The following is a 21,201-nucleotide window of genomic DNA, read 5'->3' on the forward strand; positions in this document are numbered from 1 at the left end:
TAGACCCCATGGAGCTGCTGTGAAGATGGAGATAACATAAAGTATGGTGGCTGGAATTATTTAAGCTCTACAGTTCACAAGCATTCAGATTATTTAACTGCTGATTATGATTATTTAAGCTGAAAGATTACACCACTTCAGCTCAGAAAATGTTTGTATTTCCATTAAAAACCACCAGGCCAAGGGCCCTTTTGACTGACATTTTTCACTATTAAAATTATACATACAGTGCATGTTTTTGGTGAGAAGACAGTGTGTCCCTTATTTTGTTTTAAGATAAGGAAGCTGACTTCAAAGGCCTCTTCCAACTAGCTCTCTCCCTATTTCCTCCCTCCGAACATCATTCCAGCCTGCTGTCCTGCACCCCAGAAGCAAGTTGGAAGAAGGATCCATCTGCCTATTGCCTTCTACTATTTAATCAAAACCAGTCCTGCAATTCCTACACTTAAAATTCTTAACAATGACATCTAAGTTCTTCACTCAGAGACTGGTGTGCTCAGTGGTAAAGATCATGCACTATAGTGTTAAACAGACTTGCATTTGAGTTTCAGGTGTCTGGGACTCAGTTTCTGCATCTATATAGTGGGGACAATAACATTCCCTAGCTCACAGGAGGTGGCAGCAATGTGCCTCTGCCTGACAAATAATGAGCACTTAATAAAAGTTTACTGGTAATAGTAATTCCATCACCCAAAGTCTTGCGTGCACTGAATAGTATATATGTCTAGGCTAGTTTAATTCTCTGAAGGCATGTGAATCAGAGATAATATATTCCTTGAGGCAGGGAGAGTGAAGGGCTCTTGATTCTACCCTGACATGCAACTTAACCAGTAATTTTTTTTCCCTGTAATGATTTGTGAAACATGTTTCTGCTTGGCTAATACATTTTACATCTAAAGATAAGAAAAATAACACAATGTATAAAACTACAGAAAAATTCTATTGTGGTCCTATTAGAGAAGACTGTGTCCTAAACCAAACAGTCATTTTTGGCTTTTGGGAAGTTTTCTGCATTTAAACACAGTTTCTCAAGGGAAGCACAAAGTAGATTTTGGCATTTCCTAAGTGTCATCCACATTTCAGGTCATTTGTTTAGTGAAACTGTGGCTAGAATTCCTCATTGGAAGCACTATGATCACCCTGTTGCTTCCTACCTGGGGATGAAAATTCCCTCCATAGCAAGCAGAACAGGTGTTTTTTGCTAGCACAGGAATTGCTGACCCATCTCGGGAGCTGCCTTCAAAGGCTACAGAGTCTTCCTTCCTCCTTTCTCGTTTCTGCTGACTGGAATGTGGACAGGATGGTTGCAGCTAAGACAAAAATCTTGCGTCAGGGTGAAAGCCATATGCTGAGAATGGCAAAGCATCAAAACAGGAGAAGCGGAGGTCCCCAGTGACTACACGGCTACTTGTATGAGCTTCTGGAATGTGAGGTTTTCTGTTCCTTGCATCTAAAGTTAATTAGACCACTCCACTATTCTAAAGTTATTTTCGTTGCAGTTAAGTTTTACTTATGCACTATAAGCTTTGTATACAGCAGGTCTTTTCCACTAAAGGCACTAAGACACCAACTTCAGGGTTACAAGAGAGAAACAGAAATCATGAGTGATAAGCATTTATTTGACTGTCTGAAGCACAAACCACAATCGATGTTGGATAAGCAGTTCTTTATGACATTTATTTTCCCTCTCTCTGTCACCTGTCCTCAATCAGTGCAGGTAACCTGGAAAGCTGTGACGAGCTTCATCAGTGTACTAGCTGATTCAATTTACTTTTCAAACTGAGCAGGTGGTAAATAGAAACAACCAGACAAATTAGGACATTCTACAACACATTACCATGGGTATTTAATATTTTTTAAATTGGACATGTTGAAGTTTTTCTAAACAGACCATTAGATACCGAAAGGATTTCATTGTAGCTTCCCTCAAAATGTTGAAAACATTAGGGCTAATTTGGGATTTGTGAACTATGTGTTTACCTAACATATTAACATGCAACATAACATTATATATTCACTCACACACATGCATACACACGCACATACATATATGACATTTTGCTGCTTAAAAATCACTTTTTCATAAGTGCATAATTTCATTAAATCCCCATAGCATCTCTGTAAGATGGTTGCAACTGAGTTTATTAATTTTAAATAATGGATGCCTTCAAAACTCCCCTTCCAGGCTTCATTTATCCTGTCCAAATTTCCAGGCACTTAGGATTCCTCTCTAAAGAAATGTGATTTGTCTTTTCTCATGCTGGCATGAAATAAAGAATAAATTGATTTTATCATTTTCTGCACCCTGCCTCTCCTTTGAAGGGTACTTACCTAATGAGTAGCTCTCTCAAAAAGGATCCTAGATCAAAGAAGCCAACAGGATAATGCTTTGGAATAAGCTGCTGCCTTACCTCACTATAAACTTCCTAAAATAGCTTAGTATACACAAAGGCTTTTGAGGCTATCTGAAGAAGATGCCTAAAATGCAACAATACTGAGTAAATTAAGATGGATCTTACATCATCAGATGAGTTAAAAATATAGAGGTTTTGTTAAAATCTTTACATAACACAAGCACCAGAAATCACCACAAGAAGTCTGAAATACACACTTTAAATCATGTAACTATTAACCAGCTCTCAAAACCCTATTCATTCTGTATTTAATACTAAAATGAACTTATCAGTCAGCCTGCCTATCTGCCTATTAAATTACTATGCTAGTTTAAATCTTCTGAGCAGGCACACACAGATAGATTTTAAGTACTATATCTCATGGTCTTCAATTCCTTTTAGCCACAGATATCAAGTTCACCTGTCACAAATTACATAATTGAGCTTTGGTTATTGAAATGTAAGCTTATTAACCAGCATTAATAAAACCAAACATATAGACTGATGTTCTAAGTATTATTTTAATAAAATTCCTTTTAAATAGGAGCAAATGTAACAAAGATGAAGCATCAGGAAATGTTGTAGCAAGAGGTTTTAAATATTTTCTTAAGTAAAAGAATAATCTTATAGGGGCACCTGGGTGGCTCAGTGGGTTAAAGCCTCTGCCTTCAGCTCGGGTCATGATCCCAGGGCCCTGGGATCAAGCCACACATCAGGCTCTCGGCAGGGAGTCTGCTTCCCCGCCGCCCACCCCTCACCCCCCCCCCCCCGCCTCTCTGCCTATTTGTGATCTGTCAAATAAATAAATAAAAATAAGTATTTATTTATAAATAAATAAATAAATAAATAAAATCTTTAAAAAAAAAGAATAATCTTATACACAAAGGAAAGTGAATATAGTGCTCTTCTATGAGAATACAGGGTTGGCACACCTAGGTGGCTCAGTCTGTACAGCAGCTGACTTCTGGTTTCTGCTCAGGTCATGATGTTAGGCTCCTGACATTGAGCCCCACTTCAGGCTCCACGCTCAGTGGGGAGACTGCTTGAGATTTTCTCTCTCCCTCTTCCTCCCCCTCACTGGTGTGCACTCTCTCTATCAAATAAATAAATCTTTAAAAGAAAAAAAAAGAAAGAAAATGCAGGTTGGGGACTGTCAGTTCCTTCCAGTGTCAGAATAATGACAGGCAATTAGGATCTAATCAATCAAAAATCAAACTAAATGGGGAGGTGTTGGGAGGAAGAATCCTATATGAAATACAGTCAAAGGCTATCCTCTGACCTAAGTCCCTAAAAGGGTTCTCAGTCTAGGAAATTACACTGAATTTTCCATGTTCCTCTTTATCCCAAAGACCTACAAGGGTCCTTACCTTTGGAATAGCTTTCTAAGTGGGATTCCAAATTTCCTTGGTTACAGGAAAAAAATATTTTTCTCATCTATCTATTCATTTACTTGCTTATTAGTTCACTCATTTCCTCCATTCGTTTTACTAAAGTGCAAGCTTGATTAGGTGGGATTTTTCTGTTTGTTCATTCAGAACAATCCCTGCCACATAGTAGGTACTCAACAAATATGAATTTTTGTGCTAATTCATCCTTTCATTCCTCAAAATTTTATAAAATGCCTACCACATGACAGGTTCTAGATATCCAATATTAAAAAGAAATTACACTATAAATAAAATAAAACCAACTCATGAGAAATCTTCAAATTAGAGAAATCAAGCAATATTTTCTCATTCTAAATTCAGTCTAAATTTAAACTAAGAAGATAATTTCCTGCACTGCTCCAGGAGAATGGGAGGGAAAAATGTAGATATTTATGGCACATGTCCTAAAATGACAAAACACAAAACAAAACTCTGGTTATAAATGAAACAGCTGGGTTGTGGGGGTAGTTATCAAAAGGCAGCACGAGGGATCTTTGTAATGATGGAATAATTCTATATCTTGACTTTGACAGTGGTTACACAAATTTACACATGTGATGAAATTGCATATAACTAAATACATACACAAAACAAGTGCTTTTTTAAAAAAGATTTTATTTATTTATGTGACAGGGAGAGAAAGAGAGAGATCACAAGTAGGCAGAGGGGGAGGGGGGAGCAGGCTCCCCACTGAGCAGAGAGCCCGATGTGGGGCTTGATCCCAGGACCCTGAGATCATGACCTGAGACGAAGGCAGAGCCTTAACCCACTGAGCCACCCAGGCGCCCCAAAACAAGTGCATTTAAACACAGAGAAATCTGAATAAAGTTGGTAAATTGTACCAATATCCATTTCTTGGTGTGATCCTATGCTATAATTTATAATTATTCAAAATGTTATTATTGAGGAAAATGATTTCTTATAACTTATAAATGATAAATGATTTCTTATACCTGCATATCAATTTATAATTACTTAAAATTAAGTTAATAAAATAGAACAGCAGAATGCTTATCAAAACATTCTTTATATTGGCAAAACATTAAAAGAAAAACCAAGACAAGTGGGAATATTACACGGAAAGCCATTTCGGTTCCATATAAGTACCAGTGAGGTACCTGCAAGCGCCCATGACTTCCAGTGGGAATGGTGTTCACCAGGGCCTGGTGAATTCCCTATTAGTAATTAGGTGGATGGGAGTCTGGTTTATGCACGCTGGGAGGCTGGACCCAGCTGCTTTCCAATTTTAAAACTGTGCCGTTTGATTTTACAACGAATTTAACAGACACCACCTTTCATTTCAAAAGCCCCTTTTATGTTTCAAAGCACTTGCACATATGCTGATCTATATTCATTTTCAGTTCAGTACTTTAAAAGGAAATCCTGTCTGTACAACAATTCTATAGAGTAGGCAAAGCAGTTATTGTCACCTCCATGTTACTGAAGGGAAAACTGAGGTAACCAGGTAATGATCTCCTTCAATATTATGGGTAAGTTAACATATCCCAGCTCCTTTCTCCTGACTCACCGCCCCATCCCTGCATCTCTAACACCATACAACCTCTCTCTTCCTACATGGATTGGGAATAGATAGACTTTGCCTAAAATTGCTTACAGGATGCCTGCCAAGTTGAAAGAAAACCAATAGGGCACCTGGGTGGCTCAGTCAGTTAAGCATCTGCCTTCGACTCAGGTCATGATCCCGGGGTCCTGGAATTGAGCCCTGTGTCAGTCTTCCCGCTCAGGTGGGAGAGTCTACTCCCCTTTCACCCTACCCCTACTGATGCACTCTCTCTCTCTCTCACTTTCGCTCCCAAATAAATAAAACCTTAAAAAAAAAAGAGAGAGAGAGAGAGAGAGAGAGACCCAATAATGCTTGTCACAAGTGATAGTAAATACTGACAGGGATATACCCATCTGAGTTTTTCCACTAACTTATGTTGACTCAGTTAATGTCTAGTAACCAAAATGTCAACTCAGCTTGAAAATCAGGATTGATCAAACCAGTTGGTTGACTTGAACAGCCCAGGAGGCTACTGAATCTAACTGGGATTTTTGGTCAATATAATTCCCCATACCTGTGTCCCCATAGTCCTGGGAAGGAGCCCATAAGTGGGGCTTCTGGGCCAGTTAAATAGTGAATAGGGTCCATATTGGGCTCAATGAAGCAGGGCTTTGTTACTTTTACCAAAGGATTAACAGAAGAATTCTGTATTTATTTTGCAGTGGCAGAAGATTAAGCACTTGAGCAATAATGTGGCAATTCACCAAAAGAGGTCTTAGTTAGGTGCTATCTGAAATCATGAAATTAAGTGGGAAAACATACACACGGAAAAGGTTTATATGTTTAAGAAAAATAAATCCAAATTTTAGATAAATGATACTCTTCACAAAGTATACTAAACAAATGACATATTTTCATTGGCTGATAGCGTCATTTACACACATATATCATTTTCTGTGTGCCAAGCCCTCCTGAGTGGCTCTCCTCTCAAACACTCCACAAAAGTCGTTACAGAAGGAAACAGAAGGGCCAGCGATGTTAAGGTCATTTCCCCTAAATCATACAGTCGCCAAGTGGAAGCAACAGGATTCCAACCTACATCTGATGACTCCCAAATCAGTGTGCTTCACTGTTACTCGCTCTCTCAAAATGCTGAAAGTATATGTCCTTTTTATAAACAAGAAGTAATGGACATTTCCTTAAAAAGCCGTAATAAATCACTCCAAGAGATAAAGAGTTAACTTGGAGATAGCTGGAGAACAATGAGAGAAAGTAGGCCGAACTTCACACATCACAACACACAAGGGGGCAGAAGTGGGGCTGGTGAATGGAAAAGAATAAGAAGCCTGAAGGAATCAATGTACTGCTATTGTTAATAAATTATTGATCAAGCTGGTAATGTCACAGATGTTTGAAATACTCTTCCTCTTAGCTACATAAAATCCAGTCTTTGCATTCAATCTATTCACTCAGTCAATAAACAATTATTGACCATTTACCATATGCTGGGCACTGTTCTAGGCATTATGATAACCACAGTGACTCAAACTGATGAAAGTTTCAGGCTTGGTGGAATGCACATAAGCTCCATGAGAAAATAAGACAGTAGAAAGGGAGCTTGATGTTTCAGGCTTGGTGGAATGCACATAAGCCCCATGAGAAAATAGGACAGTAGAAAGGGAGCTTGATGTAGAAGATTTCAGTTTTAATACTGGCCAGATGGCCTTAAGCAAATTACTTGAAATCTCGCTGAATCTCAGTTCCCTCACTTCTAAACTGAGGATAATAATCTGTTTTTATTATGTATTATTTTATTAGGAAAAATGAAAGTTTATGCATTAAAAAAACTACTTATTCCTTGGTCTTGGAGAAACTGAGGTAGTTGACAAGGAATAAAAGTTTTGTCCTCATTATTAAATCCTTCAAAATATTTCATTCCATATTTTCCATGATGTAAGCTTTCTGGGTTTAATGTTAACCATGTGTAAGACTTATGGGGTCAGGATAAGGTCATGCGTCCATACCTAGCCACCAATTTCAAAGTCTATGTTACAGGCTTAAAATGCCATAATTATGTACATTTCCCTTACTGTGGAAGGAAGTTAAATTATATCTTAGTGATTATTTCATCTTAACTTATAGAGAGAGATACTGCTTCTTGCCTACTTCTTTAGGAACAGATCCACAGCCAAGTGATTATTTCTAAAATCTTTGAGTAATTTTCTTTCCTATGTTCTTCCATGGTGATATTATTTTGTTTTAAGAATGAAATAAGAGCTAGGTGGAGATGGGTGTGTCACAGGACCACAGGAAGTATCATTGCCCAGCATGAGGTCACACTTTTATTGATTAAATCAAAGAAAGAGACTGGTTCCTGTCTCCCCCTACCCCTCACCTACCCTACCCTGGGGTGAGGGGGAAGAGGTAGCAGGGGGATTTCCAAGTCTGTTTTTATCAGCCCAGCAAATCAAAGTCCTTGCTTTCTAAACAAAGAGGTGCCAACCTTGAGACTCTATGAAAGCCAACACAAGCTACGCATTGTACACATGTGAAAAGAATATAATTAGCAAAGTTATAGTCACAATTAGGAAATACCTCCTCAGAAAAGTTTCCACTTAACTCTGAGCAGCACTCAAATTACTATTGTGCTTAACGAGGCTTCTGTCTCTTGGCCAGCTCAGACCTTTGAGACAAATCTAAGAATAACAACGCCGTCCGCAAAACACAGACGCACAAAATTTAATGCTGGATTTTTTTTTTTTTTTGAATAACAGATAGGAAAAATGTGCAAATTGGGACATGGAAGCTGTAACTAAAAAAAAAAAAAGAAGAAGAAGAAGAAGAAGAAGCATAGTCACGGAAATGAATAGTTAAGTGTTGGGTAAATTACTCTTTCTTCAAAATCTCTGTCTTTTCTAGCCTTCCTTTCCCCATCCCTGAAGAAAAGTTAGAAAAGAAAAACCAGGAAAACAAAAATGGGTACTCACTTCATCTCCAGGATCTCCTCCAGCTGTTTTCTCCTTTCTATCCGGAGGTTGGCCAAATGGGCTTCTTTTTCAGCTAGAGACTGCTGCGTGGAGGCCAGGCGTGCCTTGGTGGCATCCAGTTCCTGTCTGGTCTTCTCCAATGCACTCATCAGTTCCTCTATCTAAAAGGCACAGGGAACATGGTGTGTTATTTCTCCTTCATTCAAGCACCAGGCCTTCCTTGCTAGCCTGTATTCTGATAGACACAAAGGAATCATAGCCATCCTTGAAGGGGGCACTGATCTTGAAGTCCAATCTTTCTTTGTCACTGGTTGAAGATAAATGTTTCAACAGAAGAAATGTCCAAATTTCTCCAGGGTCCTCATTCAATTGGATTATCCAATAACCTTTATAGAAACTATTTAATATATTTATCGGTAGTGGAAGGTAACGGGCTTGACCCAATTTTAACCTGTGTTTGGCAAAAATCTCAGATACTGCCTCACAGTTGGCGGAAGGCAATGCTCAAAATGCATTTGCCCAGCACAATATACTTTTGTGTGTAGGCCCCAGGGTATTCTGACAGGAAGTTAATCTACGTGTTTCAGATTCATTCATGTTTTAACCTATCAAAGTGTTGTTTGGCAAAAGCAATTTGATGTCCAAGGGGCCTCAGGAGCCCCCTCTCACCTCACCGCCCTGACTCACATTCAGGAAGCAAGGTTTGGCCAAAGGTAAACAGAATTCCAGCCACAAAAGGTTCAAGTTTGGTTTGCCCCTGAAGTTTGAGAGGGTTCTAAACTTAAAATAAATGACATGTAACTTTTATAGGGTGCTAATACACCATAGAAATAAGCCAGACTATCAGATATCTAGGATTTTTAGCCAGGTCCCAAAAAATTGGACCAGGGAGCCCCAAGGCAAGGCCTTATTCCCCCTAAACCATTGGGGGCTTTTAAAAGCCAACACACAACAAAGAGAGCTGGTGTTTACGGTTCTATTCCAGAGACTTCTGTGGAGTGAGCCAGTGAAATGCCATCCTTTGCACAGATGCAGGCCTCATCCACCCTGCTGATTTAAAACCATGGATCCAGGAAGTTTCTAGATTCCAGGGTTGATATTTGGGTTTCTAAGCCACCCTCCCACTTCCAGCTGAACTTGGCAGAATGGAATCATCCATCACTAAAGTCAACAGAACAACCTTCAAAATGTGTCAATGACATGTTAGGTTCCAATTCATAAAGACTTTCTACACAATTTCTTCAGTTTTACATGGAATTTTTTCAGAATAAGCATTATAGTTCACATCCAAGGTAAATGATATGCTTTTAAGATGCAGAAAACCCTCCATTTTTCCCTGATAAAGAGAGGAACTTGAGGACCATATAATGTAAATCAAAGCCAAAACCAAGAACAGTTTAAAAAGCAAGGAATATGAAGGTTAACCATGAAAGTCCCAGAACTACACCTGCCTAATTGTAGAATAAATAGTATTATTTAACTTCAGAAATATACAAAATTTTAAAAGAAATTGTAATATTTATATCTCATATAAATTTATAGAACATTATAAATATGACTAGCAGCCCTTCTACAAAGCAATGCTTGGTGAGCCTGAAACAGGTATCCTTCCTCCTCTCCCCCCGCCTATTTTTGATAGCAGCGTAAAAAAAGATCAGAATTATGGTCACTCCAAGTGCCAACTCGGAGTCAGTTTGCCTAACCCTCTATGGGATGGACTATGTCCTCATGACCCCATTTCCTTTCGTAAATTGCTCTCTATTCCAAATGCACTATTGATCTCAGAGAAGAGGGAGACTATCCAGGATTCTCAGCTGCTAAATCCCTCTCTCATTAAGTTGATGCTGAACTGTCTGTAATCCACAGATACAGAGCCACTCAACCGGCTTTCCCAGTGCTTAGTTCACACACCACTTTACTGCTTAGGGCCAGCCCCAGCTAGTTTTATATTAACCCAACTTTAACAATTAGACTTTAGAGTTTAATGACTTGCAGTCTTCCCTGGTCATTTCAGCAATAACCACATACAAAAACCCGGGCGCCTAAGAAATACGGTCTAGAGTTTTTACTGATGGAGATGTCATTGGCTTCTAGCATCAGTAACTCCTAACGTGAGGTAAGACTACTATTCTCAATACCTAGCAAGCAGAGCCTCCAGTAGTTTCCTAGGCCAAGGCCTACGACTCCTCCAAATTCACATACCCCAGGCCAATGAGTATTATATACTGTGGACCACTGGGGTCACTGGCCTCAGATACATAGCTCTAGTCTTCACACAGCCACTGTTTCTCTCTGTGATTTTGCACTAATGATCACTTGATTCTTTAAGTCTCAGTTTCCTACTGATGACCATGAAACCTCCGGGTTAAACACCTAGAGTTCTGAAAACTATTTCCTTCCCTACCAAAGCAGGACCATTAAAAAACAAGAAATGTTTTCTCTCTTGTGGTGGCCATTAGGGTGGATTAACAATATTCCAGTTCTCCTCCATAGGGGCACATGGTAGGGCCACACTTCCCCACTCTGTTTTAATTGGGGTGAGGCTTAGATCAATAAAATCATTGTCATTTTCAGGTAGAAGCATTTAAGTGCTAGTACTTAAGCCCAACTTTCCCTTTTCCCTGTGATAACAGAAGTGTGTTTCAGATGATGTCTCCTTCAGCCTGAGTTTCCCAGTGACCACAATGAAGCTCAAGGTCAACCCACATTACATAAGCAAGGTATAAATTTCTCTTCTAAAAACTATACCATGAGATGATGGACTGTCTGGCTGTTACCCCAGCCTGGCCTGGGCTATCTTGACTGGTAAACCGTACACTTATTATCAAGTGCTCCAAATCTGCCTTCATCTCCCCACCAGTCCCCTCTCATCAAGAAAGAAAATTGCTTTTCACTTTTGCTATCCCATGGAAACTACACTTGCAAGTCATTGGTACCTTCCTTCTTGCCAGAAGTTTTAAAAAAAAAAAAAAAGATTTTGTTTATTGATTAGAGAGAGGGAAAACATGAGCAGAGGGCGGGGTAGAGGGAGAGATACAGGCAGACTCCCCGCTGAGCAGGGTGCCTGACACCGAGCTCAATCCTGGGACCCTAAGATCATGACCTGAGCTGAAGGTAGATGCCTAAGCCACTGAGCCACCCAGGCGCCCCCCACATGTCTTTTCTTAATGTACTGTCTGCACAGCCAACTTCTTTCCCTCATTTGACATAACATTTTATCTGACTGTGTATATGTACCTTGTGCCTTAAAAAACACCAGATTAGAATCGCAGCTCCGTCACTTACTATGTGACTCACACAAGTTCCTATATCTCTTTTAGAGTCACTTTCCTTACCAGGAAATAGGGGACCATGCTGCTTATTTTGTTCCATATTTATGGGCATTAAATGAGATGATGTAGCCCTATATTTATATATATTATTTATTCTTCTTCTAACTGATGATAATAAAATGATTTTTCTTCTGATAATGAGAAAAAAGTACACTCATCATACAAATTATAAAAGATTCAGATATAAAAATTTAAAATTTCTCTTTTTATTTAAGATTAAATAAGATCACCCAAAATCCTACCACCTGGAAATAAACACTATACACATTTGGTTATAATTTCTCCTTCTCTCCCCCCCCCCCCACACCCTGTGTGTGTGTGTGTGTGTGTGTGTGTGTGAGAGAGAGAGAGAGAGAGAGAGAGAGAGACTGGGATGCTATACACAATTTTCTAAATAGTTTTCAATAAATGTATCATGAGAATTTTCCCCTTGTCATTAAATAGTCATTTGTAAACACAGATTAATGGGTAAGTAGGGTTGTATCCACCCACCATTTTCCTAAAACCAACTCTTCCCTTGAGTTCTATAAAGGTCTCTTTTAGACTGAAAACCTAGTTCCCGTGTTTCTTTAGTAAATTCTTCATCTTCCTGCAGTCTATAATTGGATTTTTCCTCTTATTACTCTGTCCTAGAGACATTTTCTTCATCCATGTGGATTCTTAGCAGGAAAATGAGGCCTGTCTCCACACTTCTCACCTATATACAGATAGCTTTTAACTTTATCTTTTACTACCTTGACCTCTTTCACGTATACCTAACCACCTGTTGATCACTTCCATTTGGATGTCCCAATATCACTTTAGATGTAAGATAACCAAAAGCCAACTCATGATCCATATACACTCACCTAAACCAAATCCCTACCACCCACTTCTTGCTCTCCCAACCTGTAACTCCCTACACTCCCTAACACATCTGCAGGTCCAACACCCTGACCTTTATTTAGTTACTCATGTTTAAGACCTCAGAACCTCATCTGTCTCCCTCCTTCCTCTTCTATTTTCTATTCATCATCAAGTCTTATAGCTCTATTTTGGAAATATTTCTCAGATCCAACATTCTTTTTTTTCTTGAAGATTTTATTTATTTATTTGAGAGAGAGTGAGAGAATACAAACGGGGGGTGAGAGGAGAGGGAGAAGCAGACTCCCCACTGAGCAGTGAGCCTGACGCAGGGCTCAACCCCAGAACCCTGGGATCATGACCTGGGCTGAAGGCAGACCCTTAACTGACTGAGCCACCTAGGCATCCCCATCACTCTTTTCTATCATTACTATTGACAACTTAAGCTTAGGTCCCGTTCTCTCCCAGATTTCTGATGGGGTTGAAAATAATTTTGTGAGTGTGTGTGTGTGTTGGTGTGTGTGTATGTATTCCTAGCCTTTGCCTGTAACCCCTACCCTAAATAAGGACATGGCTTTGCTTGATCAGCTTCTCCCCATCATAGAGTCTCTCTCAGGTCCATTCCTCGATTTTAGGACGTGGAATTAGCCAATGGGTAGCAAAGTGAACTTGAGAAACCGAGTGCAAAGGTACAGAACTCTGAAGCACAGGCTATGATGATCCATGTAATAAAAAGTGAGAGAAAGAAGTCAGGAGGGAAAGAGGAAAAATGAGCCCTGAGACTGGGGACAGAGACAGTTTTTGTTTTAAGGGCAGGATAAGGAAATTGTGAAGAAGAGAAAAGGGGAAGGAAGAAAAAGGTGAGAGGGGCTACTCCTGGGGTCCCTTCAATGTTTTCCTAAGACACAAATTGAAGAATTAGACTACCCTTTTGATTTTTTTCAGCTGTTTTGGCTATGTGTGTTTGAAAGTATATTTAAACTGGGCCCTATGGGTCTGGGATTCAAAGATGTCCCATAGGATTCACTGTCATAACTTATCTCTACTGCCAAGACACTATACCTAAACCACCAATATTTTGTTAAAAATATCACTGGCCTAGCTCCAACGTCTCACAGAGCTCCCAATTACCAACAGCAGTAGTTTTCAAAATGTGTTCCCCAAGCACCAGATGTCCCCGAGTGCATCTAAGGACTGATAAATAGGGCCAGTGGCATGGGACAAGGAGTGTGAATTAGCAGAGAACTTTTTCACCATCCCACACTCACAGGGAGTCGTTCTACTTCTGTTTGACATATAGAATTCTACTCAGGATTTTGAATTTTTTGAAAGAAATTACACATTTTAAAATTCTGAGAATGATTAAAGCACGATTATGAAGCCAGACTGTACTAATAACACCTGTTTTACCACGTATTAGTCATAGAACCTGGGAAAGGGTCTGAATTTTCTCATCTGGACAATAGTACTTCTCATAAGAGTGACTGCAAGTATTAAATGAAGCAGTGAGTGTACAGTTCTTAGTGCAGACACTGGCAAATATGAAAACAGAAGAGGCAGCACAGCATCGTGGTTACAAAACAGAATTCGGGAGCTAGCTTACCACTTACAATCTGTGCCACTCTGAGTGAGTTACAAAAGTTCACTAAGGCTCAGGTTCCTCATGTGTGATGGGAGAGCAATAACAGAACTTAGCTCACAGGGTTTTTGTAAAGATTCAATGGGTTAACATCTGTGACCCTCTGAAAACAATGCCTAGGACTTGCTGCTGTAGAAATGTCAGCTCTTATTTATACAGTGTCTGGTAAGTATTCAACCCATTTCATGTTTGCTGATTACTGAATTCAAATATTGTGCTTCTTGTCACCTATCTGCAAATGCATATGCATGCATACACAAACACACACACGCATGCACAGCCCTGGATTGCCCCACAATGACCCCCCTCAAGTTACCAAAATCACCCCACCTTTAAGGCTCTGTCACAGAACCCTGGATTCCTTCACAGCCCTGACACTCCTTCCAGAGTCCATACTCAATAAATAGCTGCAGGATGGCAGGAAGGGTGCAGTGATTAAAAGCTGGAAAAGCACATACCTGGATCAAGTTTTGGTTTCCCAATAGGATCTCTAGGACCTGAGGCCAAGCTTAACACAGTGCTTCTTAAACCTGGCTGCACATTAGAATCCTTTGGAAAGATAGTAAGAATTCTGATGCCATGGTTGCATCTCCACCAATTAAATCAAAATGCTGGAGGGTGGGAGTCAGGCTTTTGTATTTTATTAAAGATGCAGATGATTCCTAAGTGATTCCAAAGTGAAGCCTAAGGTAGGTAGAGTAAGGTAGGACCTTTCTCTAAGCTTGCAGGTAGGGTTCCAAAGTGAAGCCTAGGGTAGGTAGAGAAAGGTAGGACTGTTCTCTAAGCTTGCAGGTCCTCCCCTATAAAATGGGGAGGAGATAGAAACTACTGCACAGCATTGGCACAAGCATAAAGGGAAACAATACACATAAAGCATCCAGCCCTTTCTGCTGGACACCATGGAAGTGTCTATGACAGTTACCATTGTCCCTGGGAGGGTTCCTAGCCACATTACCTCCATCCAGCCTAAGCACCAAGCACCAATTCTTACTGTCTACTTTTGACTTTCTACCATTTAATTAAATACCACTTCACATTTCTGCACAACTTTTCACGTAGATGCTGAGTTGCTACAACTGGATCGTAATCCCCTGGAGGGCAAGGACCACACCTCCATCCTCGTTGGAAGCTCCTTTGGCCCTCGACTCAATAAGTACATGCAGAATGGCAGGAAGGGGAATGCAAAGGCGCGATTCTGAAACAATCTCCTTTGACTCACTTAGTGAAATGACAGATGAAGTGTGAGTCTGAACCTGATACTTTCCTACCCCATAAATCAGTGGTTACCTTGCCATCCTCACCAAACACCCTTCAAGGTCTTGCTCTCTGTTTGCCTCAAGCACCTTCTCCTTGGTATGGAGATGAGGGGACTCAGTTACCCAGCTCCTGAATGCAAGGGGGCCCTACATTCACTGCCAGCCCAGCAGCCACTAACAGCACCCAGAAACTGTGAGTTTCAGGATGGCACAATAAAAATGTCCCAAGCTTTGATCTGGGGTATAAGCAAGGAGCTTTTAATCCTACTCTGCATTCCACATGCTCTGCCCTGGGACCTGGGAAATATGAACACTCTCCTCCTTTAGCCACCACTTCACAGGGCATCTCCTATGTGCCAGGTACTCGGCTGGACACTTGTGGTAGGCTCATCCTCAGAAGCTTTCTGGTTTGGCAGACAAGTTTAAATCACAAAATTATTTAATCACAATTGTGATTTTAAAAAAAAAGGCTAAGGATGCCTGGGTGGCTCAATCAGTTAAGCTGTCGATGCTTGATTTTGGCTTGGATCATGATCCCAGGGTCCTGGGATCCAGTCCCACATCAGGCTCTGTGCTCAGCAAAGTCTGCTTGAGGATTTCTCTCTCTCTCTCTCTCTCTGACTCTCTCCCCACTCTGTCTCCCTGTCTCTCTCAAGTCAATCAATTTTTTTAAGCTATTAAAGTACTGAGTAATGAGCAAGAGTGAAACAAGACCCAGTCCTGCCCTAGACCCCATGGTCCACCTCCCTAAATCAGTTCAATGGAGTAGCTTGTTGAAGAGAGAGGAAAAAATGAGAAAAATAAGTGCTGTGGGGACTGTGGGGACCTGTGGTCCTGTGCGTTAGAGAATTGCTACTTGGAGAATCACAATGATTATGAGTCAAAAATCATTTTTGAGGGCGCCTGGGTGGCTCAGTGGGTTAAAGCCTCTGCCCTCGGCTCAGGTCATGATCCCAGGGTTCTGGGATCGAGCCCCGCATCGGGCTCTCTGCTCTGCGGACAGCCTGCTTCCTCCTCTCTCTCTCTGCCTGCCTCTCTGCCTACTTGTGATCTCTGTCTGTCAAATAAATAAATAAAATCTTTTAAAGAATATTTAAAAAAATCATTTTTGAGAAGCTCAGCAGGAAATCAACATATTTGTCTTGATTAACATAGCATTTGCTTCTTTCGGAGGTATATCTATTGGTAATTTACCAGACAATAATATTTACTGAGGGGAAAAATTTAGAAAACCATTTAATTCTTAAAATGCCACCTTCAATGAAAAGAGAATTCACAGCAACCTCAGAAATCTTTTATAAGACTCAAGATGTTCCAATTTAAAATAATTTCCTAAAGGTCCCCAAATACGTTAAAACTGAAATTCTGATACTCTATCTAGAAAGCTAAGATTACATTTTAAAATACATCAGCTTGTTGTTACAAATACAGAACATAATAATTAAAGGTTTCTTCAAGCTAGATGTCTATTAGGCCACACAAATTTAAAAAACACTTAAATAATTGTGTGTCATTTCTGATTTTATAAGTCATTCCATATGGCAGATCATTAAAAACTGTCTTATAAAATGGTTAAATTACCAGGACTGTTCTATTGCATTTGAAAAATTCATAACTCCCTACACTTTAAGAATAATGAAGCTGTTAAATGAATTTCTAAAGAGTCTAGTGCTTACACCCAGCTCTGGAGAAACTTTCGGAACTTTTAAAGTGAACAGTGGAGCCTTAAAACAATAAAATAAAAAAACCTGTTTAAGACCTTAAATCATTAACATGTGTCGACTTAAACTTACACATACATTTGTGTTGTTTAACTAAATATTTGAAAACCAGCTTCTCTCTCAGTTATCTGCCAAGAGCCCCACTCCAGGTTCTGCATGTCTCTTCCTGACACGTGGCAACGTCCTGTGCTTTTCATGAGGCTTGCTTGGCAAGAACTGATCTTCAAATATTTTGATAAAACAATTTTTTTTTTCTTAAATCATATGTCAGTATTGAGTTAGTGCTTTTTTGTGTTAATGATTTGGACTCTGAAAAACAACCTAATGATTTGGAATTTTTAAACAGTTTTATAAACCGTGTTTTAAAAATGCATGGTCCCTTCTGTCTTAGCCTTCACCATCCATTCTGGTTTTCTGTCTTTACTCATCCTGCATGCAAGAGGACAGTAGTTTTCCGTCTGCACCAGAACACACAGCCAATGAAATCCCCATATCCCAGGTTATAGCCAAACTGGAATGTGAATTGGTCCTGTGGGAATAGCTGGGACCTGGCCCAGGTCTGCTTTGGGCACAGAGAAGGTCACCCAGATATCAGAGGGTGAAGATAAACGCTGAAACCCTCCCTCCTCAACAGCAAGAACTTCGAACTTCTTAGACAGTGATGCTTATGGCAAAGAATCTGTTAAAACGAGGGCTACTAATCTTATTTTTCCAATTACTCTTATCTGACATTTCTATCTGTACCTCCTTCCCACCTTCCCACTGCTGCCTTAGAGTGACACCTTTTGGAAAGGTTGAAACTGAAAATGCCCAGACTGCTTTCTGCCTGGACCCGATCACTCTCAAGATTGTGTTTGGGATTTGCTCCCTCCTCGCTAAAGTTTAAGCATCTAGGAGATTTGCTTCAATATGTCACCTCTGATCCTTCAGCAGCAAACAAATACCCACATCAAGTGAGTGTGTTTGGGCTCAAGCTCTTTGATTTTAACTACATTTTAAATTCCCCCTTTTCCTTCCTTTCTTCCCAGGCTTATTAACAAAACTTCAGACCATAATAGAAGATGGATAGTGAAGAAATGTGTAAACTACATACATCTGACTTAGATTCTGTTAAATCAAATAGTGTTGGAACACAAATGAATAAAAGTTTCCCCACAATGCCCTGAGCACTCTTTATTCCAGATCAGACTCATGGGCTCAGTGGAAACTCCTTGACAAAAAGGCTGTGTAGATGACCTTCTGTGTATGTTTGCTGTAGGTACTTCTTGGACAACTGGGAAGCATTCTTTACTTTACCTGTGAACTGTTCACAGCATGGCAAAGAGCTAGTCTTTTCCCTAACAGTCTAGGAAAGTCTTGGAAACGGATAGCTAGTGGTTAAGACTACGGACCCTGAAGCCAAAAGGCTTAGTTCCCAATCAGGATCCAGCCATGTGTGGGCTCTGTGACTCCGTAAATGATTCTTGACCTCTATTTACATGAGTTCATTTTCTGTAAACTCTGGATAATAACTGCAGCTCCTAGGCTCCTTGCGAAGAACCCGAGTGCAGTAGTTACACAATGGCACACAGCAAGCACACAGTAACCTGTCATCATTATCAACAGTGATGTTAGTTGACACACCGGCGCTTAGCCTTCAGGCTAGGAGAGGATAGGTAAGCAAGACAAAGTTACAATTTCCATTTTCTTCCATTTCTCAGAGATACATATTTTTCATTTTCAAAGGAAAGGCGAAATTTTTTTACTACGGAATCAATAACAAACCAAATAAAGCACTCTCAAGTATGTGTTGTTCGTATTTTAGTCTAACTTAACTGAATTCCAAACACAACCATGAAGGAACTTGTTAAGACATTAGAGCAGTAATATTCAATAGAACTTCCTATGATGATGGCAAGGTTCTAACTTGCTCTGTCCTATACACCTGTCACTAACTACATGTGGCTACAGAACACTGGAGATGTTACTGGTACAACTGAGGAACTGAATTTTTAATGTAGTTTAATCTTTTTTTAAAAACAATCTTTATGGGGCCCCTGGGTGGCTCAGTGGGTTAGGCCACTGCCTTCGGCTCAGGTCATGGTCTCGGGGTCCTGGGATCGAGTCCCGCATCGGGCTCTCTGCTCAGCAGGGAGCCTGCTTCCCTCTCTCTCTCTCTCTCTCTGCCTGCCTCTCTATCTACTTGTGATCTCTCTGTCAAATAAATAAAATAAAATCTTTAAAAAAAAATCTTTATAGGATTTAAAAAATATTTTATTTATTTATTTGACAGAGATCACAAGTAGGCAGAGAGGCAGGCAGAGAGAGAGGAGGAAGCAGGCTTTCTGCTGAGCAGAGAGCCCGATGCGGGCCTTGATTCCAGGACTCTGGGATCATGACCTGAGCCGAAGGCAGAGGCTTTAAGCCACTGAGCCACCCAGGCATCCCAATGTAGTTTAATCTTAATTAAAATTAAAACATAGGGCACCCTGGTGGCTGTTGGTTAAGCGTCTGCCCTCAGCTCAGGTCATGACCCCAGAGTACTGGGATCGAGTCCCACATTGGGCTCTCTGCTCAGCAGGGAGTCTGCTTCTCCCTCTGCCTGCCACTGCCCCTGCTTGTACTCATGCTCTCTATCTCTCAAACAAGTAAAATTTTAAAAAATTAAAATATAAATAGCCAATTCTAGTGGCCACTGTACTGGAAAGAGCCAGAGCATCTAAGTTTTACAACTTTATTGTCCAATAGTGTTTAGAAATTATTTCAATCTTTAGGGCGACTTGGTGGTGCAGTCAATTAAGTGCCTGACTCCTGGTTTTGGCTCAGGTGGTAATCTCAGGATCGTGAGATCGAGCCCCGTTCAGGCTCCACACTCAGTGCCGAGTCTGCTTAGGACTCTCGCTCCCTCTGTGCCCCACTTCCCCTTCCCACATCTCTCTCTCTCTCTCTCTGTCTCAAATAATAAATAAAGTCTTAAAAAATTATTTCAATGTTTGTGGAAAGTTTATCTCTTTTGAATACATGAGAACAACTTTTTAATTTCTTTAATTTCATTATAGTTCATGAATTGCCATTTTATCCATGATTCCACTTTAGGAATTTATTCTAATGCTATCATAAGGTATGTTGCCAGAGGAAATTATTCTGAGGACATGTTCATCATAATCTTGTTTATAAAAATCAGAATAAAAATTTTCTTAGTGTGGATATATATACACAAATGTATACATATATACACACATATGTACACTCAACTTTCACATAAATGAGTTAAATAAAGTATAATGTGTATGTGTAAGTGTTGCAAAGAAATTGGATAGTAAATTAGAGGCATCCAATTGTTGAGATGTTGGACAGATATGAAACACTAAGTAGAAAGATTGAATGTAAAGAGACTCATGAAATCCCAAGTGAGAAAAGCAAGGTAGTAAATAGGAAATACAATATAATCCCAACTATATGTGGGTTTTTAAATGTATATTCACAGAAAACAAAAAGATTAGAAGGAAACATCAAAGGAAAAATATCAAAATATTAACAATGTGTTTGTTTCTAGGCATGTTATTTCAGGTAATGTATTCTATTTTTCTTTGCACTTTTGCTGCAAATATGAATTATTAATGTAAAAAAAAGAACTTTTAAAAAATTATAATCAAGGAAAGTCTGCATAGGGCGTACTTCTGCTCCCATGGAACAAGGGGTTGCTGGTAAACCAGCCTCCAAAGGAGAGTTACAAAGCACAAGTCCAGAGTAGGGCAGGGCCCTCTGGTGGCAGTTACAGTGGCAGCTACCCTCAGCGGAAATAATTTTAACTCAGCCACACTTCCAGGCATGGCTGCTTTGCTCCTGACACTCATTTAGATTTATGCTGATTATAATCCCCGGTCACCAGGGAGTGTTTGAGTGTTGGTGACTCCAGAGCTGTCAACAGTCATTCCTGCCACCTCACCCTACCCCACAATGCACTTGAATGTTGCTCATTTCATTACTGTTTCTTGATAAAGTTCCTGTGGGTATTGGAAGTCCAATATGGTTGTTTGTTTGTTTGTTTTATGTTTGTGTTTGGGTAGCAATTTATGATTTTGTTATTATTATTTTGTTTCTACATCTCTCAAAATTA

General features: G+C 39.9%; 1 protein-coding gene across 14 annotated transcripts in view; it reads right to left on the bottom strand.

Moving 5' to 3' along the window:
- The window catches only part of ERC2 (ELKS/RAB6-interacting/CAST family member 2), a 924,700-nt gene that overhangs the window by 345,575 nt on the left and 557,924 nt on the right, over nucleotides 1-21,201 (bottom strand). For all 14 annotated transcript variants that reach the window (XM_045991216.1, XM_045991229.1, XM_045991215.1 and 11 more), the window contains one exon: nucleotides 8,312-8,472. In XM_045991216.1, coding sequence (XP_045847172.1) covers nucleotides 8,312-8,472 — 161 coding nt within the window. The remainder of the gene's footprint in view (nucleotides 1-8,311; nucleotides 8,473-21,201) is intronic.

Source organism: Meles meles, chromosome 20 (genome assembly GCF_922984935.1).
Source record: "Meles meles chromosome 20, mMelMel3.1 paternal haplotype, whole genome shotgun sequence".
Lineage (NCBI taxonomy): Eukaryota > Metazoa > Chordata > Mammalia > Carnivora > Mustelidae > Meles > Meles meles.